The sequence below is a fragment of the Columba livia genome, chromosome 13 (assembly GCF_036013475.1).
Source record: "Columba livia isolate bColLiv1 breed racing homer chromosome 13, bColLiv1.pat.W.v2, whole genome shotgun sequence".
Taxonomy (NCBI): Eukaryota; Metazoa; Chordata; class Aves; order Columbiformes; family Columbidae; genus Columba; species Columba livia.
Genome location: NC_088614.1, coordinates 9,770,871 through 9,794,836, shown reverse-complemented (window position 1 = coordinate 9,794,836; position 23,966 = coordinate 9,770,871). Strand labels below are relative to the sequence as shown.

General features: G+C 40.2%; 1 protein-coding gene across 3 annotated transcripts in view; it reads left to right on the top strand.

The window, feature by feature from the left end:
• Window positions 1-23,966, top strand: part of CMIP (c-Maf inducing protein) — a 131,634-nt gene that overhangs the window by 3,919 nt on the left and 103,749 nt on the right. The window contains exon 1 of one of the 3 annotated variants that reach the window (XM_065028333.1): window positions 8,291-9,545. The exons of 1 other annotated variant lie outside the window; for it this stretch is intronic. In XM_065028333.1, coding sequence (XP_064884405.1) covers window positions 9,519-9,545 — 27 coding nt within the window. In that variant the 5' untranslated portion in view covers window positions 8,291-9,518. Of the gene's footprint in view, window positions 1-8,290; window positions 9,546-9,582 lie in introns of those variants that run through there. One more of the 3 variants, XM_065028332.1, reaches the window with a different exon arrangement.

Here is a 23,966-nt window from a genome sequence, read left to right as displayed (position 1 = left end):
TTGTTTGCTTCATGTTTCTCATTTCTCAAAGAATGGGTTAAATATAGTACAGTTTCACCATTATAGTTTCACTCACATCTTGTCCAGGTTTTCATTCTGGTGAAGGTTTTTTGTGGTGAAAGTAAACACAGATTTTTTTTTTTTTTTAATTGATGTGAATGCTAAAGTCCCAGTAGGAAATTTTGATACTTAGAAACTTTGTTTGCCAGACAACAGCTTGCCTGGGGATGATCTGACTTTCTTCCCCATGGGAGGAATAATGTTTGTTTTATAAACACCTACCAAACTCAAATGTAGCGCCCTTACTCATTTTTTTTTGCCAGTGAGGTCTGTCCTTGCACAGCTTGAAGGGCAGTTGTAGTAAAAACAAAGGCAGAAATAAAATCCAATTTAATATTTCTTGTGTGTTTGTTTTTTTTTTTTTTTCCCCCTGTGTGTATGAAGAATAACCCTATGGCTATCTGCAGCAGAAATGTTAAAATTTCATTTTCAGTAGTTTAAAAGTAGCCTTGTAACTGAACTTCCACGCTTTTAATATCCTCCTGCCTTGTCCCTTTCATGTCTCTGCCCAGTTTTTCTCTTTTATTCTTTTTCTTGCACCGGTTGGGTGTAGATGTGCGGGACAGCAAGTTTTCAAGTCCTGGGTTGCAAGACAGACTTGTGATACATATGTATACGCAACAGACAAGGCAAGAATAAAAAAGGGATTCATTTTCACTGGCTGGGGATGACCTCTCGAATTCCCATCTGGGAAGATAAGACATCATTGAAACCATGAAGTTACTTATTAATATCCCTCAAGGAGGTGGAAACTTTGGCTTTTCATGCCCATTTCGCCTTTCTTGGTTTTGCCTCGGCAGGTAAGGTGGTTGTAATGTAACGTTATCTTCAGAGCTGGTGACAATCCTGGAAAGATCTGAGTGTGTTTTAAACCTTTTTTTCTATATGAAAGTGACGTATGAGGACGATAGTTTATTGACAAACTAGCTAATCAGAAATATATTTGAAACAAGAACATAAGTGGATTAGGGAACTGCATTTATATTTTCTTCTAGCAACAAAAACATACCCAATTAATATTAAATGAGGCAGGGCAAGATGATCTGTTTCAAATTGAAGTGGAGTAGAAAATTGTCTTCTAATTGTTTTTTAAAATTCAACAATTCTGCTACTGCATGTGTTTCAGCACACTATTACATGTCTTTCCTTCCTTCTTTTGGTAAAGATAAAACTAAAATTCCTATTAAGCCGAACTCATTGTTTACTTTAGTGCAGGTTCCCATTAGTTAGAAAAACACGCTTTTAAAAATTAAATTTCCCTTGAAAAACACTTAGCTTAAGTGGGAAGTATTATGCAGAGCTCAGAAGTTTCAAAACAATCTTATAAGAATATATTTTTTTAAAGTTTTCCTGGAAAAGGAATATTGTAGTGTTATCCACATTCCAAACAGAATGATAATGAATTAGCTATAGTAATAATATTAAAAAGTAAATAGCCTGTTTGGTAAACCCAATACTGTCTTTAAGTCCCGTGCTATTGATGGGGCTCTGCGAATGTGACTTTAAACTAGCTTGATGGGCCTACCATCATTACGTGTGTAAATAAGGATGAACACAAATAACAAAGCAATTTAAGATCGTTTTTTAAGCCGTTATAACAATGGAATGCTAAATTACTGTTTAAAAATAATATTTCTCATTGTTTTCTATTGTAAATGATTATTTTCATTTGATAAGAGTGGTACCCAGGTGTTTTGGGTGTACATGTTTTTGCTTATTCTGGGCTACCCTGTTGTTATCTATCAGGCCTTTTCTTCAGGCACATGAGAGAGAGCCCTGAATCTCATAATTTGCATACAACCCATGATAATGTAGAATTCTCTGCAATTTGAGAACAAATTGCTCCAGGTTATCTATGCTGTTGAAATTGAGATTCTGTTTCAGAAGTGCGCCTGCATTAATGAAACCCAAATTTTTCTGAAGACTCAGTGATTTAATGGAATATTCCTCCATTGTAACAAGCTTATGTTATTGCTATATTAGGTTGTACCTTGGCATAAGAAAACCTAAAATGATGTTTCTTTAGAGTTGTTTAATGCCTACCAAACATACCTTTGAATATATGGTTCCTGCAGTGGTTGAAAAGCATATTTATAAGTCAGTAGTGTTAAGGTACGTGTTTATATGTCACAGAGCTTATATAAAATATGAAAACAGAAGGTATATTCATTGATAGAGTGAGAGCTCTTAAGGCTATTAGTGTTAACACCCACCCAGTAAATTTTACATGTTTAGGAGCAGAAATAAAAAGGATACTCAGAATTACTTCTGCCTCATTTTTTCATTTTGGCTGGGGAATAGAGATGTGGCGTAATGGTCCCCTGAGGATGCTGGTGAATTGCGTCTGGTCCTCAACAGGGACCTGATCCTGTGTTGGAGTGGGACCGGAGGAGCTCAGCGTCCCTCACGGGCCGGGCCTCCGTGAAACTGAGATCATCTTCATTTTTTTTGTAGTGGAACGTGGTAATTAGTGATGGGAAGAGTCTGCTAGGTCATTGAAGTCCTTCTAGGAAAGGATGTGCTGCCCGGAGAAGTTGTGGATGCCCCATAATTGGAAGTGCTCAAGGTCAAGCTGGATAGACTTGGAGTGACTTTATCTAGTGGAAGGGCAGGGGGGTTGGTCTAGATGATCCTTAAAGGTCCATTCTAACCCAAGCCATTTTACGATTCTACGACTCTGTGAAACACAAAAAGGATGTTTAACTTTTCAGCAGTGAAAGGCTGGGCTGAGAGTCCTGTTTGCATCAGCATTCCGGTTTGCAAGCTCAGGTTTGAGGTGTTAGCAAGGGTGGGAGAACAGAGGCTGAAGTCTTGGTCCCACCCAAATCATTGGCCGAACTGTGGACACTGAGGGATGTTTTTGGAGGAAAAAGGAGGTAGGTTTAGAACATAGAGAGGAGTGATTTATTTATTTATTTATTATTTTGGAGCTGTTTAACTTATTGCATATAATTTGTTCGTACTTTTGAAGTTCCTAGACAACTTGGGAGCTTTAACGTGATACAATAAAGTGGCTTCTCTCATTTCCTTCTGTGTTAGTACGCCTGGCTGGACTGATAGGGTTGTCTCACCTCTCCACATAGGTCTGATGAAAGAAGAGGCTTACCTCAAATAGTTCAAGCCTTTTGGAGTCTTCAGAAGCAATTAGATTGTGGGTTGCATGGGTAGATTGTGGCTTGTTTGTTAGTGTTTTGAGCAGTGCTAGTTGCAACAGTTTTGTTCTGCGCCTGCATGTGTTTGTAGACATGTAGTGCTTAATTCCATAAATAATAATGTCTGAAGATGATTGATACTTTAGCATGTATAACCTATATAGAGCGCTTGTGCATGTGTGTACACTCAATAAAATAATTTCCTTTGCACAGTCTGATAGTGTCACTTGCAGTAAGTCTGTCTTAGGTAGTCCTGGCCTGTGCTGGTCATTTTGGCATCTGTGCCACGCTGCTTCGGTCTGTCTCTTGTATGGACTTAACAGTTTGCAGGGTCAAGTTGGGAAAAACTACATGAACTGGCTGAAGAGCACTTCTTTGTGTGAACCTTTTGCAGATTTGTTGTCTTTTAACTGGATCAGGAATCTGTTTCAGCCTATAGTCTGCCAGGCTGTTGAGGAAGAAGGGAGAGGGGAACATTGTAGGCTGGAATCGCTGCCAAAAACAATGTATTATTAAATCATTGCGTACAATTTTCCTGTTTTGCACAATATTTCAGAATGCAGGGGCAATACCAGGAAAAGAGAAAGACAATTGAAAAGCATACATTATAACCGAACACGTCAATGGTGAGTGAAGTTTTAGCTCTTGTGGTTGTGGAGGAAAACATGAAGAAGTCAGAACCAGATGCAAAATTAAAAGGCCTTCACTTCAGAGGCTTAAAAATTAGGAGAATATAACAACGCTCTCTAGGTTTTGGAGGAGGAGGTCTTGTTTCAGGGTTTGTGGACCTTGGATGTTACCAATACTGGCATTTCCAGTACTTAGAGTGATTTCGTGACTTTGCCTCTTGGGCTGTCTTGTGACTGATGGGACGGGGCCAATAGAATGGGAAATCCAAAAGCAGGTAACATGCCAAATCACAGAATGTGCTGTCCAGGGCATGAGTGAAGGCTATTTCCTTCTACTTGAATCTGAGATTTCAGTATATTTTAAAATAAATTTAAGTATTTTTCCTTATTTTTAGATATATTTTTAGAAAGGTCATATTTTTTCCTGGATTTGAGCATGTCTGCTAGATGTGTGCCTGTTACTAATTGAGCTCAAGAAACTCGTCAAGTTGCAGTGAGTAAAATCTGAACTGGAAGTACAGTCGGTCACGTACATTCTTGGTCTCGCTCTGTTGAAATCAGTAGGGTAATTTGAGGAGGGGGATTACCATTCATTGTCTGTAATGTGAATGGCAGGATATGCTGTTCAGAAACCCAGGAAGGTTCAGCAAAAGATCACGGCGCAGCTTTCAGGTTGGCTGCTGGTCGGGCGCGATGGCTTGTACGGCTTTCTGCAAAATAGAGCCCCACTTTTTGTCTTTGCTTGGCAGATCTCGAGGCGTTGAGCAGCCTGCACTAGGATAAGTGGCTCTTTTATGGGCAAGAGGTGTGCTGGAAGTTTCCCTGTTGGAGAGAACTGGTATAGAAGCTGTTGATATTTCACCCGTTTTATGCCAATGTGTGCTCACCGCAGTCTGGCCCTGGCAAGAGCAGCAATGAGCATCTTCAATGTGTGACGGACCATGGGACCAAGTGCTTCCTCTGCATCTTCATCTCATGAAAAGCTGGGGAAAACACGTGCAATTTGCTGGGGTGTATTAACGTTTAATTGTTCAGCAGAGTTGTGGTGGATCAGCAAATATAATTACTGACAGGGCAAGCAAGGTGTGTTGATGGTGTATGTGTGTTTTATTGTAGGGTTTGTTTTTTTTTTTAATTCACGTCCCCGAAAAGTCATTGTACCATGGGGGGAGAATGAGCTGCTGTCAGTGATGGAGGGGTACATGGTCTGGCTTGCTGGGATGCACGTTCTTCGGATTCCCAGAAAGGTCCTGCTGGATGCTGCTTCGTGGGGCAAGTGCCAGCTCCTCCTGTCTGTTCTCCCTGGACAATAGAGGTTTATTAAGGAAAAAAAAAATGCTTCTTACTGCAAATTGTTCTCTTTTTCCCCCCATTTGGTCTTGAAATTTGCTGCCACCCTGCCGTGGTATGTGGTCCTGGCTGAAGCTTGCACAAGGGTGAACCCTCTACAGGTGCAGCTGCCCCCAATTTCTCAGAGGAAGACAGTGCTGCTAGTTCTGCTGTTACTTTGCTTGATATTCACACCTGTAGCCATTTTCACTTTGGAGCCAGTGGCAAAGTGTGAGGTTTAAAATGGGATAAGCCTTTCATAGGCCTTTGAAGTGTCTCTGCCTTGTCTGCTCAGAATTACCACTCGTTTCAAAGGTAAGAGCTCTTGCACTTTTCCAAGTATGTTGCAGGTTCCCTAGGGTTCTTGTTCTTGCAACTGAGAGATTGTGTGATTTTTCTCACTGGATGGAAAATGTAAAAGGAAAAATTGCTTTCACTCTCATTGACCAGAAGAGTAATAACCAGGGCTTCAAAGAAAGATGAATAAAAAATGAATATGCAATGCTTCTCAAACTCTGGATCTCTAATTGGATGATACTAAGAATGGTGATGTTGAATGCGTGGAACTATCACTAAGGTGCTTTTGCATTTTGGGTTTCCAGTGCTTAAAGAAAAACTGGATAAAACAAAATACTTCTCTTCTTTTGAAAACTCAAAGCACCCAGAAATGGATTTAGGTTTTGTGGGATTTTGTTTAGAAAGATGCCACATATGGTACAATAAATGTTGCCTGAAGAAAGCTGAGATTGAGCTAAATCAGAGGGGTTTTTTGAGAATACACAATTGTATTCCCAAATGTAATTATTTTATATAATATATTTCTTAATCCTAAAGAAGAACTGTGCTTGCAAATAGTTGCAAAATATTTTTTTTTCCTCTTATTTATAAGTAAGTTGTGCATAGTTTTGAAGTGCACAGATGTCCATGCATATTTTATGGATGAGATTTCTGGTGGTGTTAACCAAAAGGTGAGGCAAGAATTTTGTAAACAAAAAAGCTGCCTCCTCCTTTATTTATGTATAGACAATTAACATCTAACTGAGCAAAATTAAGTAATTGCATGTGCAGATAGGCAGTTTAGGTAATTTTTAAAAGAAAACTTTATTTTTCCCCCCTAAACCTGAAGATATCCATGCTGTGTTCCCAACAGCAGACTTCAAATGATATGGAGTGGATATTTCTCAGTGGTAAAGCTGTGATATTGCTGTTTTTTACATGGTCCTTTCTTCTAAGTCTTTGTCTGTTTTGGCTATTTAAATATAAGCTTTTGGGGTTGGCAGGTGTCTCTTACCGTGTCTGGTTCCTGTTGTAATGAGGTTCTGTTGTACCACGGAGTTTTGTGTTTACTGCTGTAATACAATTAGTGCGTATTGTGAGCAAGCAATGTTTTTGTTCTGTTTGTGCAAGCACCTAAAATAAGACTGAGTGACTTCGTTATCCATTTTCAGGGATGGGCATTATTAATAGTAAAGTAGAAACTGCTTTTTAAAAGAAGCTTCTGAAACTTGCCAAGTGGAATTGAACTTTTTAATCAAAATACTAAGGGTGTGTATGTTTTCCATAAATATGAATGTCTGTTTGACCTTCTCTGAACGACAACAACAAAAAAAATGGATCATTTTTGCCCTTTAAAACAATCAGAAAAAAATGACTTTTGGATGACAGTGTAATGACTTAATTCTACAAGTCCTTGGGTTTCAACTTCTTTGTGCTTCAGCTGTCTCAAAGTGCTTTATGGTCAGTAGTTTTATACATGGGGAAAACAAAGAGACAAATAAATGTAGATTGGACCTTTCAGACATGTCTGCTACTGTTGGTTCATGGTGATTTGCAGTCCCTGTTCAGTTGGTGTGTGCATCTGTGGTTCATTTTGGAGCGTCTGAGATTGGGCACCAAGAATCAGCTGCATGTCCTGATAGTATCAGCTGGAGTGCCTTGCCCTCATGTTCATGATAAATCACTGGTAGGAGTTGGAGGAAAAACAAAGTTTCTTTGTTTTCCTGGCCAGGCTGCATCTTCCCTCCTGATTTTGTTGGCTATTCATTTTCATAATGGTTGTAAGTCTCATTAAAAAATCAGTCTGAGCGTGGGAGAGTGACTGACAGCAAGCCTTAGGGTGTTGTGCTCTTCGTACTACCTTCAATCTTCCTGCAAAGAAAATATCTGTTGGGGAACCAGGTGCCAGTCGGTTCCAGTCTCTTGCTCTCGGTGGCCTGGATGCTTTGTATACGCTCCTAATAGTCCCTTCTGACAAACTACCACTTTGCTTTTGCTTTAGAGGCTAAGATTTATTTCAGAAGTAGAAAGTCAGGGAAACCTCGACTACACTGAAATTTTCAGGATGAAAGTGATCTTGCAAAATTACTACAAAAGTGATCCATTTTTGAAAAAGGATCAGCAGTTCTCTCTCCCTTCTCATACCTTGGATTTAATTTACCAACTTTGTTTATAATGTGATTGCAGAGGCATCTCAAAACATTACATTATATTACAAACCAAAACACTACATTTCTCTCTTGTTACACTGTAAGCTGGAAGAAGACAGGAAACTGAAAGTAGAAAGTTACATGGACTCTGGAGTAGTGGATGGATGAGCCATTGGAGTAAACTGATGCAATATGCAGCTATTTTTCTGGTAGCTATGCATTTATTCTAACTGGGAATCTGGGTTGTTCCTGGCAGCTTGAAAAGGTAGTTGCACAAGGGAGATTTCTGCTTCGATGGACTGTGTTGAGTGAGGTCCATCCATGTCATTGTCGTGTTTGTAGTCAAATGGATGTAGTTTGGGTACTTGTTGATTCCTTGTGGAATATGAAGAATGTTCAATGAAGCAATCGTGTTCTTTAACCAACAGTAACATAGAACAGAGAGATTTATTTGGATGTCTGGAGAAAGAGAAACCAACATCGTGTTACAGATGTCATTCAGTCATTGTTTAAACCAGAAGAAAATCTATGCATTTGCTGTAAACTGCTGCCTTTAGTAAAAAGGTTATAGGAGCAAGACTACGGGATTGGAAAAGGAGCTTCAGCTTATTCTTTAAGTGCAGGAAGAGTAAAGGAATAGAAACACCAGCTGTGTAGGTAAGGCCTTGAAGTAGCATCCGTGTTGCTTTTTGTTATGAAATGCAGCCAATTTTCTTGCTGGTATATGGAAGTGAAGAGCATTGATGAAAGATATTGTGCAAGTACAAATGATTAGTCATTACTGTGTTTAGTTTTTCTTTCAACTCTTCATGGTTCTTTGAAATTCTTCAGGGTTGATGGTGCTCTTTTCTTTTTTTTGGTCGCTGCTACTATGGTGACTTTTGAGGAAAGCTTTAAAATTTTAAACTAAAAAGTAGCCTGACATGCAGAGGCGCAGAACGGGCTCTTCTTCCTCTCCCTGAGGAGCAAGTGGCTTGAGTGGAGTCCTGGCACCGAAAATCCCATCCACTTTGCATCCAAACAATGTGGATGTTGAAGAAAACATAAAACTTGTGCTGGCATAGACCTTAGTTGCTGAAGGTGAATGTATGGATACAATCAGCATGTCTTGTCTGACTGAAAGCACGTTTTCTAAGGTTAGGTAATTCACCTCTAGTGACTGCTGTGAATGGAACGGGAAATAAAGCTGGAAAAGCTTGAAATTAAATGAAATGTGCAGGACCAGACATGTGTTTTGGTATTAAATATTGACATAGCTGTTCTAGGTAACCACTTTGCCTTTAGAGCTCATTATTTGCCTGAAGACTGTGACATTGTCTTGCTCTCATGTTTATGGTGAAAAAATTATGGGCATCGAGAGATATTGCTAATTTTTTCTCTCCTAATGCTACCTTACGGTTCTTTTGGTGCTATGTCACTGCCTCCCTTGAAATTAATCTCTGATTTATTGTAAGTTATTTCAAATGTCCCTGGTGACTTGGGTTGACTAATGTACTTTAAATCTGCTGAAATCAAATCTGTTGTGGGAGTTGACTGTTTATAAAGCTGCTCTCTCATGGAGACAGAAGACATGGGAAACACTGAGCCCTCCATGGTGCTTGCCCAAACATAAGACCAATCCTCTGTTGCTTTAAACCTTAGGGCTGGTGTGTAGTTTGGTTGGTTTTAAACCTAGGGTGAGTCAGGATTGAGGCAGCACTAGCTATCCGTGTTATCTATATATTGTGCAGGCTGCGTGTGTTTATGGTGCTACAGCACGGCCTGAGTGGACTTGAAGGGGGAAGGGAAAGAAAGGAAGTGATGATATGAAAAATTTAAACAAAGCAGCTTCAAGTTAATCAGATCTGTGTGCTCCAGCTGAAAAGGGAAGTCTCTGCGTTAGTGCCTGCAGTGGTGGGAGCTTTTTGACTCATCTTGAAGGGATGGAGTCCACAGTGCAGCTTCTTAATGTGAGGTGAAGATGGCCTGGGGCCGCCCACTGCGTGTGAGGCCTCTGCCATTATATCTTCCCTTTCAAATGCAGTTTAAAAGTAATGGAAATGTTTAAATTTCGTGGATTCTGTTTCCTAATGCCTCTTCATTTATCATACCTGCTTTAACTGAGATAAAGTTGCAATGCTGTGTTCCATTATCTGGCTTTAAAGTCAAGGGTTTGTTGTGTCTCTTGGTGGATTTTCTTAGCAGAAGTATGAGAATCTTCTCGCCTGTACAGTCTGTACCTGGAGATCTTTTGAGAGCTGCTGTCTTGAGACCCTCGTGTCTGATCTAAGACTCTTGCTGTATTTGGATTTCATGTTACCCAATATTGTTTTTCCCTTGCATTTGTAAGAAAAGCCTGTACAAACAATGCTCTGCTGTTTCCAAACACTGCAAAGTTCTCCCCTTTGCTTCCTGTTTTTGTAGCGTGTTTGTGAAAAGACCTTGTCTTCTTTGCACTGGAGTTAGCATTAATGTGAAGGCATTCAGTATTAGCTACTGTGTGTTCCAGCACGCAGGGACCCGAGTTTCTCTTCAGCAAGCATTATTACCCTTTATTTATGGTAAGACTAGATTAAAAAGATCTGTGCGTGTAAAAGTGAAAGCACAGTGTTAAATTATGCAGTCATGAGCTTGTTATTTCCCCTCCCCCCAAGCATGCGAGCCAGTTAGTAACCTAGTGATCTATACATGAGGCTTTAATTGGATGTATGCCCAGAGTGCAGATTAATATGGAAAAGCTATAAAGGCATGGGTTCACAAACTTTGACCACAGGAGGACCAGCTGTGTGATCCCATGTGGAATGTGTGAGGGATTCTCAAAACAAAGGAATACCTTCATGTATTTGGGCAGATTTGCATGTAAACCACAGGATACAGGGGTGATGTCTTTGCCTTAAAGTCAATAGACTTGATCAAATAGGACTTCTCAGACTAGTGTTCACTTGTTCACTTCGTGTTTCTTAGGAGTGCTTTAGACGGGGCAGAGCAGCACCTGTGGCCTCTGTAATTTACCCGACTTCTTAAGGTTTAGTTTTGAAATTGTTGAAGTTTTGTTTTTACGATTGGATATAATCTTGGCTGCCTTTGGAGCTAAGGGCCGGGGGGGGGTGGTGTGTGGGGGTGTTGAATCTCCCTGTAGTGAAATGAAAACGAGCAGATGTCTTGACTGCAGCTGGCTAGAGATGAATCATTTCATATACACTTGCCTGGAGAACATGATCTTATTCCTCTATAAACCTACACTCCAGAGAGAAGGGAGAATCCCCATTAGTCAATGACACCCTCCTGGCCTAAACTACCAGTGTTTCTAGTTTGCAAATCACATGAAGTACATACAGACTACTAGCTGTATTCAGCAAAGGCTTTCTCAAGTTTAAAAACACTTGTGACACAGATTTTGTGTCTCTTACGGGAAATTTTTTTAAATTAAAGTTACGGTATTCCTAAATGTGTAAGAACAGCCACAGTCACAGCCCTTTGTCCATCAAACCAGTTTAATAATGATAAAATCTTTTAAGTTGGCACAGTATTACAGTAAAATATCAATGAATAGGAGAGCCCTGTTGCAGGGTAGCTGACCTTCCTGACCCTTCATCTGATGGCGAGGAATAAGATGTATATCACCTATTTCAAAACTCTCTTCTTCCGCCTCCCGTTTCCCCATGACTTTTGGGAAAGGGCTGGCATGTTCAGAAAGAAGAGTGGTGGCCCTGGATGTTAAGTAGTTGCAGAAGATAAGGTAACCCTAATTAAAAGTTTGTGCAAGTAGTTTCAGCGTGTGATTCCAGCCATTTGCCTGACTAACGAAGGTGGGGAATAGTCCTCAGCTCTCTGCCTGCAGCAAGAATATGGGAATTGAAGTGACTCATTCTCAGGGACATGGCAGTGGGAATGAGGCAGTGCTGTGGTTGCAGATAGTTCCCTGGAAGTCCCTGTTGTGCAGAATGCATTAATTGAAGAGATTCATGAGCTGCTTAATGTCACATCACTTCATTTCCTCATCAGAAAACTGGAAGTCTCACCTGTATGGGGAAAAACAGGAGCTTTCCGGTTCTGAGTAAATCTCAACCTGTGCAAAAAGAGGTCGTATATGTCACCCAGCATATTGTCCTATGTCGAATGTGTTGCTGAGTAGCTTGATTTTATTTTGTTTTTTGTTTGTTTGTTTGCCACCCTATCAGCTGTGGGTCCAGAGACAGCAGTGTAAAGATGTGCGTGTCTGAGCACACAGAAGTGAGCAGTAGAGATGAGGAGGGATCTGCTTGCTGCTAGTTTCTTTGTTGGAGTGCAGCAGAAGGATGGATGCTTCCTCTTTGTAACTGGTTGTCACCTGCAATAATTGCATTGGTCTTGGAAGAAGTGGCATATCTTCATATCCAAGAGAGAGTGCCTGGTGTAGGAAACCCCTGCAGAGAGCTGGAAATACAACGTGCTGCTGTGTGGTCTTTGCCTGATGCAGAGTGGATGGGAGCACATGTATCTCTGGGGAATGTACTCCTGCGGATAGTAGCGTGTTCCTGGTAGGCAGATCCGATGCATTGTGTAGGCAGCAGAAAATAAACATTGCAGCCCACCGTTTGCAGATTTAATCGGGAGAAGGGAATATGCTGCATTTATGGAAATCAGCCTTGCCACGCATGATATCTCAGTCTTTACAATCAGATGTACCCTAGTGCTGGTTTTCCCCAAGTGCAGGTATTTCTGACTCTCTGGCCTGTGCAGGTCCAGGTGAGAGCTGGTACAGAGTGAGTCCTGTCGCATTTGCCGTAGTTTATCACATGGCCTCTTGAGACACTGCTTCAGCCTGAGTTTTTAACCCTTTATTAGTTTTATGACATGGGAAACATTGCACAGGATAATACAGTTTAGCATTTTAATAGCTACTTGTTCTTTTTTTTTTTTTTAAAAAAAGGGTGAACTTTTCTTACTTTTTTGAGTAGAAATTGTAAAATTCAAGATTCCTGCATCTTGATTGCATTTCTAAGTGTAAAACATTTGTGAAGGTGATTGTGTCTTAAAGCTTTTGATCTGATCCTTGGCCAAGGAGAGCTGGTCAGTGTGAGGAGATGCCCTTTCCTGTGACTTTATGTACCACTGCTATCCTGAGTTTTGGGAGAATTGGTGAGACGTTAGGGCTGGAGTTGAGCACCTTTTGTCCTTCGAACATCTAATTCCACCAGGAGGTCACAGTGGTTTTGGTTTCATGCTGCACACTTGCATCTACCTTTCACAGCCATAAGGCCTTAGCTGTGTTCTTTGTCTGTGGCGAGCTGGTAAAGTAACAAGAAGTACCTTTTAGATCCAGTAATAACCTAGTTTTCCTTCATCGATGCCTTTGGGAACATTTCAGTACTTTGCCTGGCAATGTATCACTACTCTGAATTGCATGTGGAAAAATGTCTGAAGCAAATTAAACAAATGACTTGTGAGTAAATGATCAAGTCAAAACACTGTCGAGATGAAAGTCATTGAGTTGATGGGTACAGTCTATATGTGACTAGGAAACCTTTAAATATGGCAAGAGAAAAAATTGACCATAGTAGACAAAGTTGCAGTTGAGATTTCTGTGACTTAAGAAAAATATTCTCTTTATTCCCGTGGTTTATTATTTCTGTGGTGACACGACACAAGCTATTGCAAACACAAGGAGTCTTAGCGGAAGATCCAACAGGTTGCCTGTTTCAGCAAAGCCTGGCTTGAGACTTATTTCGACGAATTAAAGTGGAGAGATTGGGAGTGGAAAAAAAGAAAATGATTCTTCTGGCATTGTATTTGTGGTTTGGCACATCTAGATCCTGGGAGTCCATTCCATTGTTTTTACTCATAGCATCCTTCTCTCTTGTTGGGAATCACTATGAGTGATTTGGCATCTGTACCATACTAGTAAAAACAATCTTAACTACTTATAATTAATGAATTGTGTATGCTGGCAGTCACTGGTTTGAGGGGATGTAATAACAAACATACGGACAATGTGAATTGTACATTGACTGGCAATGTATGTCAGAGAAAAGAGCTGCTTTGTTTATCTGGTGCTGGGTTGCTTTAGCATGTGGACTTTTAAATAAGTGGTACTTTAAGAAAGTGTATCAGTTGCTTGAACTGAAGTGTATATCTTGGCTGAAAAAATGCCATGATTTTATATCATAATATATATCACGACATGAAACAGTTGTGAAGACAAGATGCTGTCATGTTTTCCCTATTGTATCTATCTGGTTTCATTAGGTGGGAAATATATACTGAAGTAACCTTCCTGTGCCCTGTTGCACCATTTATTTATGTATTTTAAATTAGGATGGAATGGTATAAAACAAAGCCAGATTGAGATGCAGCAAGTGAAAGAATAATGTTTCTTCAAATGGTAGTACTTTTTTTCCAGTTTTGTCGTTCTTGGTGGAGAGAAATCAGTACTTCTTCTTATCAAGAGTTGATCCACAGCAAGATATTTCAACAAAACAAGCTACTTATTTCTGAAGAGAGGATTTGTTTTGGGAACACTTTAGTGGTGCAGACTCTTATGGTCCATCTTTGGACTGTCTTTTTAGGATGCATGTGTATGTCTGATTCACTTGAGAACTAGATAGGACGGTGCTCACTTTACTTAGATTCTTTTGTTTTTGAGTATTCCTGCCAACGTAGAGATCTTAAAAAATGCCTGTTTCCCTATGGAAAGAGGATCATTTTAGGGAGAGCTGATGTTCTGGGCAGTATATCCAAGATAACTAGAGATGCTAGAGAAAGCAGCCTCAGGAACAATAGGGAGGCTTTAAAAAGCCATTTAATTTGTGCCAAGCTGCTGCTGCTTTTTTTTTTTTTTGGTTGTCATAGAAATGTGCCAGTCTGTGTCTCTCACAGATGAGCTCACTAAATGAATGGCTGTGCAGGATGAGTCTGGTTTCAATGAAGATGTTTATACTTGGAGAACACAGATGGACTTAAACCACAGCCCAGAATCTAAACACCCCTGAGCTCCTAGGGGAGGGGAGCGATAGGAAATGAAATCTGGATTTTATTGCTCAGGCCTGCATCTGTCCTCCTTGATTTGGCTTTCTGAGTTTTATTATGGGAAAGTAAGAGAGGAATATTATCTGCAGCGAAGAGGGTTTGTTTGTTGTTGGGCTTCAGGGCAGAGGATGATTTTAGATTTGGCCCAACTCCATTGGGTTGGTAGAACTTTCCTGCCTAGATGTCTTTGCAGGACCATCACAGCTGAGGTTAATTAGTTGCAAGGGTATTACTGTAATGTGCAGTCTTTGACAGGTATTTTTTCTGTCATTTCTGTGCCTCTGTTACTCTTTGTCTTTTGAAGTAAAATATTTTGAATGAGAGCTGTCAATCTTATCTCCAGCACCGTGTGTAAAATGCTGTAATATAGGTTTGGTGGAAGTTTACACTTAAATTTTGCTGGTGCAAATGACTCTGAATGGTTGAATCAGCATTGAATTTATGAAATACTAAAGAATTTGCAGATGACACAACTAGTAATCTTCAGTGAGGTCTGTCATTGAGTGTTGAACCAATGTAGTGCAGTCAACAAACACAGGTTGATATTCAGTGCGGGTAAAAATGCCCTTTGCAGGTTTTAGTCTCTGGATTGATTGTTTATGAGCATAATTCCGTGAATTATTTTTACTTCCAAGAAGCCCATTAAATCTTTATTTTCATCTCCATTTGGCACTGCCAGAATGCCTCAAAGTAGCTTAGGTGTAGAACGACAATAGCTACAGTATCTCCAGGGTTTTCAGGTATCTGAGTGGTTTGTTTATCTGGCTGTCTTGCTTTCCTCTGTTTTCTATTCCTGGAGCTGGGCTGCCGGAAACGATGCATGTTGCTGAATGCGGAATAGTCCTTGCTGTGCCAAGGCGTGTACTTGGAAGAATGGGATACTCTGTCCTATGAATTGGCATAAATAACCAAGAATATGGAATAAATGAAATACTGGCTTTTTTTTTTTTAGTATTTTCAACAAGTGGAAAGGTGGAATGTAGCATCTTTTTGAATGAAATCCCCCCTTAACAGAAGTTTTCACTGTTGCAAAATACCTTAAGGACTTTCCACTCAGACCTGTTTGAGTATATTTGAGCCTCAACTTTGGGCGTAGAATTAAACAACCTTGTGCAGACTTTTCTCTTGATACTCTGTTTTTTGCCCTTTAGTTGCTCTTGAGTGTCCTGCTTGAACTTGTGCGGGAAGACAGGTTGGCCTACAGTTGCCTTGTCTTTTAATGAGCTGTTGTGTGTCCCCTGCTGTGGATCTCAGCGCTTTGCTGGCGTGCAGTCCGGCCGCTTAGGAAAACTGCGGATGAGGAAAGTGGTGAAAACTGGAATTTTTGGGACAAATTCGTTTATAAAGCTGCTTCATTTTTTTTGCTAGAGCTCTCTGAATAATTTGTCCTGTATCTCTTTTAGTTTTGTAATAAATACCAAAAATTGACAATAGCATTTTCTTTTCCCAAAATTCGTCTCCTTTATTTGTTTTCGTAAGGGCCTTTCCGGAAAGGAAATGCACAACTGATTACATTGTATTTAAGGAACTATAAAGTGATCAGTGTGACTCCTGCCAAATGTGTGGAATTAAGATGGAAACAATTAAATGACCATTTAAAAATATATTTTTTCAGTTGTATCCTAGAAGTTGGACTACAATATTTCAGACAGAAGTTTTTTAGTTATTGCCACTGTTTTCAGTATGCCCTGGTTAGGTTCAAACAGTATCAAAGCAGGAATGCTGAAGAATCACAGAGGCCATATAGGATGCATTTGCAGTTTTACTTGCGTGAGAAGTTTGCAGTGATGCTATAATATTGAAAATTGTCACTTTTGCTGTAAGACCATTGGTTGGCTGCTATTGGAAATGACCAGTTTCACTGTAGGAGTGTTCCCTTTTTATCTGAGATCATTAAAATGTTAAAATCTCTTGTTTTTACTCCTGTAATTGGCCTAGGTCACCCTTCTTGGGTAAGGGGTGGTTTTGGGTATTTTTTTTTTTTGCTTTGTTTTTTTTTTACTTTTAATTTGAAACATAGTTTTAACATTTGGATTGTTTGAAACAAAAACAAGAGAAGTCCCAACATGAACACTGAGTATTTTTAAAGGACTTTATGGCTCTAAGTTCCTAACACAGTCCAGATGTCTCCTATCTCTGTGCTTTCTGTAGCATATTCTGGCGCAGTGTCGTTGGATTTTGAAGTTGGTCCAAGCTGTGTGCCAAGTCCTGAAATAAAGTAAATCAGTGAGTTGTTCTTGGACGTTTCTTCTTAATCCAAACCAACCCAAATCAAACTTTAGCTCTGACCTCAGGACTGCACATTCAAATATTTTCCTTTGCCTCTTCAGTTTCAAAGTAGCAAAAGCAGGAGATTACCACTTTGCAGTATTTAAACAGAGGCTTGTGTGACATCCGTGCAGCTGAAGCAACTGTGTTACTTGGGACCTGGTGCTTCTTAAAACACCAGTGGTGTTTGCCAGCGCTGCGATTCTTCTTCATGATTCCTGTCGCTGGGTCAGGATGGGAAAGGATTTATTCGGAGGTGTGTGTCGTGTTCACAATTAGATAACAACCAAAGGAATTATCCTGAAGTATTCTTTTGCAAGTGTTTCTGCCTAGATGTCTTCGAAATTATCAAAAGGAAACACCTGGTAAACCTCCAAAACAGCAGAACTGAGTTCTAGGATAAGCACTGTCATTTATCTTTCCTTATGCAAGCTCGTCTCTCCATTTTATTTAAGCACTCCATTGAGGTTGTCCAAGCACGCAAATATACCGTGACTCAATGGGCCACCTGTTCTTGTTTAACATTCTAGTGACAGCAGTTTATGGGGAATAAAGGTATTGGGGCGGTAGTGTTGTTTTTAACAGTAGTTTAGTTGATGGACCAAAGGAGACTCAACAGTATGTGACACAAATTCTTTGCAGAACATCAGTAGGTTTGAGATGTGCTGGTTTGAGTCTTAGCTTTTATCTCGTGGTTGGCCAGAATTAAACTGTATCTGTTGTCCAATGCTTTGTTAGACCCAGCTTCCACTGAAATGGATGTGAAGCCTTCCTTTGGCTTAGTGGGCTTTGCACTGAGTCCTCAAACGTGTGTGATCTACCGTGTGTTTTGTTGTGGGTGATGGTCCTTGGTACAGGCAGTGTCAGAACAGGGAGGATGCTGGAGTCTGGGGGAATGGATGTTTCCAGATGCTGTGTGTTGGCCGCAGTTGAAGTTTTTGGGATTCCCACTGTAATTATATATTTGGCCACTTGGGAAATACTAATATAAAGCTTTTCTGTAGAGTAAAAGAAATCTCCTTTTTAACCAGGGAGTAGCAATGACCCTATTTAATAGAAACACGGTTAGGAAGTCTTACTTGTCTGACTGTATTACATATTATCTGGGCCAGTAGGATTACTTTATTTTTATTCATCAGTTTTGTTCCCTCTGGTCTTCAAGCCAATATGTGTCTTTCTGGCTGGATTCGGTATAAACATGAAATGGGTAACTAACAGATCCTGCCCTGGGGCCAGGAAGCACAAAATTTAACTTTAAGAAGAGGCCAGGACAGCCACGTGTGTACAAACAATTAATGATTTTCATGATGACTTCTCTAACTTGAGCTAAATGTTCACCAGCACGTTCACAGGTTACGTGGTGGCAGTTGGACGTGCAATTACGAAGTTGTTACGCAACAGTGAATACCAGGGGCAGCAGTAAATGCGTTCTTATACAGAGAAATGCCTTGAAAAAGAAAGATTGCAGCCCTGGTGTGTCGTGTAAGCCTTTCATCACTTAGCAGAGCTTTTGTATACGAGTTCCTTTATGTTTCCTGTGAGAGGCCATGCTTGGCGCTCATCTCTTGGACATTTGGGGCTGTTTTGCTTTCCATGTGGAACATCAAGCAAGGACTGACCGGTCACCCGGAGCTTCCCTTGCTTGTGCACCCTGCAGGGTTATTTTTTTCCCCAAAGTGTGGACCTCGTCTGAACTCCACGTCGTAGCCTCCCTGCTCCGTCTCTTGACTGCTTACACAGGGTCTGGACCTGGTTGTTTTGAAGGGTGACCTTTCCGTCAGGGCCAACTCGCTGGCGTGGGATCAGGAAGCAGATTCCTGACTCGGTCCAGACGTCTGCTGCTGGTAAATTGTTGTAGTGCCCTCAGCCTAAACACTGTATGGTAAACCCCACATCAGAAATTACCTGGATGTGTGGAACTGGGTTCCTTTCTTTGTCATATTAGTAAGGATGTAAAGGTAAAGGTGGTTTTTTTGCCCTGACCTGGAGGAGTTGGGAATCAACCTGCCAGAGCAGGAGGTATATATTAGAATTATGGGTGGTTTTGTTGCCTTCAGTGCTGCTCAGAGCTTCTTGCTCGCTGGAAACAGCTTAGCAGAGATGCTGGGAGAAAGGCTGCAGTGGACACAACTTTCATACACTTGTTTGCAGACAGATTAAAAACTGCTCAGGAGGTCTTACAGGCTTCAAAAAAGGGATGGTTGGAGATAAAGCTCCATCAGGGGACAATGATAAAAGAACCGAGGCTGAAAATGAAAGAACTTCTGGGTGATAAGAGGAAGCTCCTGTGTTTTGAGAGCTGGACTTCAGCTAGATAAAAATCTTAAAAGCCCTGTGCAGATTGGCAGAACGTCTTGCCCAGGTTTTGCTTAATTTTCCTTCTGCCACCCAGGCTGTAGGAAGCAGTTTTCATGCTTCCCTGGCAGCAAGATTTTTGAATGTGGGAAACCTGATAGTGTGTCTGCTTAACTCCCAGACTTTGGCCTGCTGCCCTTTCTGGTTTCCTTATGCAGTAAGCGCAGTGATGGGAAGAATGTGCTTCTTACACATGTAGTCGTCTCGGTGATAGTAAACTGTGACACTGATACCGCGTTAGCCTACCTCTGCCTGCAGAGCCGCTGCTGTACGGGGGGGTCACCCACAGGATAACAAGAAGTCTGCCTGAGGTTTGGAGTGCAAAAGAGAAACTAGATGTGAAATCAGTGTGGCTTTTTTTTTTTTTATTTATTTGTGAGAAACTGTAGATGTTTGTTCTAAACCGTCAACCTAATGCACGTTAATCTAATTTACTCCACTGAGGCTTTTGCAGCAACTGTTAACATGCCAACAGAAAGCCTCCTCTAATTTTACAAATTAATCAGTTTTAACTGTACTTAATGTGGCCAGTTTGCCTGCAAAATATAGAGGTTTTGCTTGGGTGTTTAAAAAGCTGTGCTACAACTATTTGAATGACTTGCAGTATATGTACACAAAAAACCCTTCTGAATTTTGGAGGCTTCCCCTTGCAATTTTATACTTGGAAAACTGCTTTAGTGTCATTTTGTATGATGTTCAGGTCAATAGAAGGGAATTTAAATAATGCAAGTAAGAATAGCTACCCACTAGGAAGGCCCAGTCTGTATATGCCACTGGTGGCTTATTGAATTGAACTTGTAAAGTCTGCCAAACAAAACCAAAATGTTTTGAATTACTGAAATGTAAACTGAAAATATAAAGGCCACGAGCTTGTACTGGAGACAAAAGACTTCTTAAATTATGAGAAAAATATTTTGTTTTATTTGAATTTTGATATTTTTATTTTGTTTGGTTTTATTTGGTGCATACATTTGGGAAATCAGCTTGCTGGAGTTGCGTGCTAATTTCAGACTTTGCTTTCCAATGGTCCCAAGTGGAAATGAAACTGTAGGCATGCTAAAAATGAATTTAAGATCCTGAGAAATCAATGGCTAGGACTCATAGGTCTTGATACTGCAAAATACTGCATATTCTGACATCCTTTTGGAAGTGGAGTGCTCTGCAATGTGCAGAATTGGAGCCAAGAAGCCATCAAGCCAGGTAGACGTGGCCTGGGAAGTGATTTGGCAAACACTTCATCATGACAGAGCTATTTGTGCTGGTAAATGCTTACAGGATCCTTATGCCTTGGTCCTGAGCTACAGCCACGCACAACTGCAGTGGAGAAGCCCGATTCAAAGCCTAATTAAATTGGGGAATGTTTGAATTGGCTACACTGGCCTTTGGATTAATTCTTGAGGCTTCAGTTCTGAAGATGTCTTTTACTTAGTGTGTAAGGAACGTATACACTGAAGAGCATGATTTCTAATGGTTGTTGTTATTAGAGAGTTCTTTGTTTTTCTGCTGGAAAGTGTAATTTATGAGAGAGAATATTTCTAAAATATTTCAGACATTTTGTGTATAGTGCATGTCAGGTGGCAAACTGCTCATTGGTGTGGTGTCATACAAAGGGGTGTTTATTAGCACTCATTAAGACTGTCTGGTGTAGTTCTGCCACTTCTCAAGATGGTCGTTGTAGACTGTTACCCCAGGGAATCTGATAAACCATGACATGGTTTCTCATAATATACTTTGTAATTGGGCGGTATCACCTGTGTATCTTTGGTGGAGAAGTGGAGCCATATTCTCCTTCCCACAACCAAATTCAAAGCCTATGTCAGAGGAAGAAGTGGAAGAACTTCAGAAGTCCCAAGTTAAACAGCAGAACAGAATGAATATTGGAGAAAAAGGCAAAAAAAAAAATTTGTCTGGTATAGAGGCATTTCTAACCCAGATACAATCTCCTCTCAACGTGGCAAGCCAGTTGTTATTACAGACATCTTTGATGATTAAGGTTTTTCAAGTCGTCTTCAAATTGTGCAAAGATTAAAACAAACAAACAAAACCCCCACAAAACGGAATTAACTGTTCTTAGAAGAATATTCCCACCTGGACATCCGACTGAATTGTTCCAGCACACATTTTGTTTCTAATACTTGGTGGCAGGTTTATATGTTCAAATCCTTGTACAAACATCAAATAAAGCATTTAACTATGTGCTACTGGAAACTAAGGCTCGGTGTTCAACTGTAGTGCCCTCATTCACTCTTTTCTCTTTTCAGTTTCATTGACAAAATGATTTCAGATAAAAGGACATTTCTTAGTTATGGATGACTTGTTCTTCTGTGGTGAAGGTGTTTTCCAATCCTCTGTGTCTCATGTGGCATTATTAATCTGTTTTCCCAGTCATACGTATGAATGTATAATAAAGGACGGCAAAATAGGTCAGCGTCAGCCAGTATCTCCGTTTCCAATACTGCTAAAACACCTCACTTGTCAGTTTTTACATTATAACTTCCTTGTTGTTGCTTGTTCATTGTTTCTTTATCTCTGGAGGTCAGAGATGAATTTTAGAAAGCAGGTTTTCAGCTTCCCTGACGAATATATTATTGTTAATTTCCATATGGTACCAGACAAGCATTTCTTCCATTTCTTTAGCATTGTCGTTGATTGTTTGCTAAAGAGTTGTGTGGGTACGTCTGCATTTCTGTCCCTTGGAGAATGAATTGGAAAACCCCCTAGTAACAGCTAAGGGGAAGTTAATATTATACCTTCCCAATATTGAAGGGAGAGTAAGAAAGTGTTGCAGATTTACCTGAAATTACCCAGTTAGAGGGACTGCTGTAAGGAATGAAAGGGAAGAGAGCAATTCTAGTTGGGAAGAATGCTTTAACTCACAGGATGGACATGATGTCAGGCATGATATTTTCTTCATTGGAGTGAGTCAGATTTTTGTTCTGTTTGTCTGGGTCTTTCAAACAGCAACAGAGGAATGATAAACACTGGGACTGGAACCTTCTGAAAACGAAGCCACTTTTTCCTCAAGAAGAATTTTACTGCATGTGGGAAACTTGCTCTGACCAGAATTGCAGACATTCAACAGCCCTATATTATTTAAAGAATTGAGGGCATTCATTCTCTTTCACTCCAAGCAGGGGTTTGCTGTACTTGTGGTCATCCTGAGCAAATTCTTGTGTCTTTATTTGTGTGGTTTTTACTGCATTAGGCCAGTAGCATTCAATAAACAATGTTAACTTTATGTAGCTGTTAAATACACTGACCTTTAGTAACAGTTTGCACAAGCCATGCACAATGTGAGTATCACTGAAATAACAAGGCTCATTTAAGTAAGTTGCTGTGCTGCAATCAAAAAATGACATTTCTATTACTGAACAGATGCTTCATCAGTGAGAATGCTGCTATTTCTCAGAACTCATTCTCTCCTTCCATCTTTTGATGGTTTGGTGTGGTATTATTTCTCTTTCAGCCTTGGTTTCCTCACCTGAAAAATAGAAATAAAAATTCCATGTCCTCAGGAATAACCAGATTAATATTTGCTCAGTGCTTTGAAGCTGTATGGTCCCATGATACACTGTACGGGGTCAACGTGACTATTGCTAAATCACACTCTAGTCAGAATTACAGTCATTAATAGCTCTGAGTCTGGGGAAAGAGTCACTGCAAATACTGTAACAGCTACTTTAACTGTTTCCTTTTAAGCAAACAAAACCTCTTGACGTTTCTGCTGAGCGGGTTATAATGGCTTAACTTATTAAAATGCCGCAGAGTGTGTTGTTCCTTGCTGGCCACAGTAGCCTTTTTTCTTTTAATTGAACCAACAGATTAGTGAAATTCCACCAAAAATGATGGCAGTTCTTCAGCTCAGTGGATTTGGGGAATGGTTTTTTTGCTGTTACTCAAGCGTTTGCCCGAGAACACGCAGCAAAAGCAGAAAAGGGGAACCCAGAATCAGTGACGCACGGTTGATAATTCTGCTCCCCATTCCCAGTGTTAACCCCATTGGCTTTGGGTTTTCAGCACATTAATCAGCTTTACGGAGGGGAAGTGACTTGTTTTAACGAAATTGAACTCTGTATTTCCTCATGGGTTGATGCTACTTTGAGAGACTGGAAATGGGGACAGACTGATTTCTGGTGGGATACATCCAGGCAGATGTATTAGGGGTTCACAGTTTCACCATGACAAGTAACCATAAAGGGGTATTTTTGGCTTCAGAACCTCCCTGTGCAATATGTGGTGTGCCTCCTTGAGATATAAACAGTGCGACTACATGTGCATTAACATTCTGCAAAGTGAATGGGAAAAATGGGAGAGGGGGCAGCCACAAGATCCGAGGAGTTCTTGGCTATAAAAATTACTTAACATAAACTTTTAATGTCTTGGATTTACCATCTGTAAAGTGGAGGTAATTTCTCCATGCTAAATAACCTAATAATGGAAAAACAAAAGCAAAACCAGCGCCCCCAAGAAATAGCAGAGCAAAATGGAGTTGGAGAAGCTATTAATCTTTTTCTTAGGTATGAACTGGTCAGAAATTCTTCAGTCAATCCTTTCCTTTGCCTTTTACAAAACAGAAAGTGTTTCCTTAGGAAAATGAAAATATTGCAAATAAAACCACAACACTAGAAGAGGGAAGTGAAATATTCCAATTTAGTTAAAATCTGTGTGACAGTGTGGGCTTATGTTCTCTTTGGTGGACAACTAAGAAAACAAGACTGGTTGCCAGCTGGACGTAGGTTTGGGTAAGTGTGTGCTTGCAA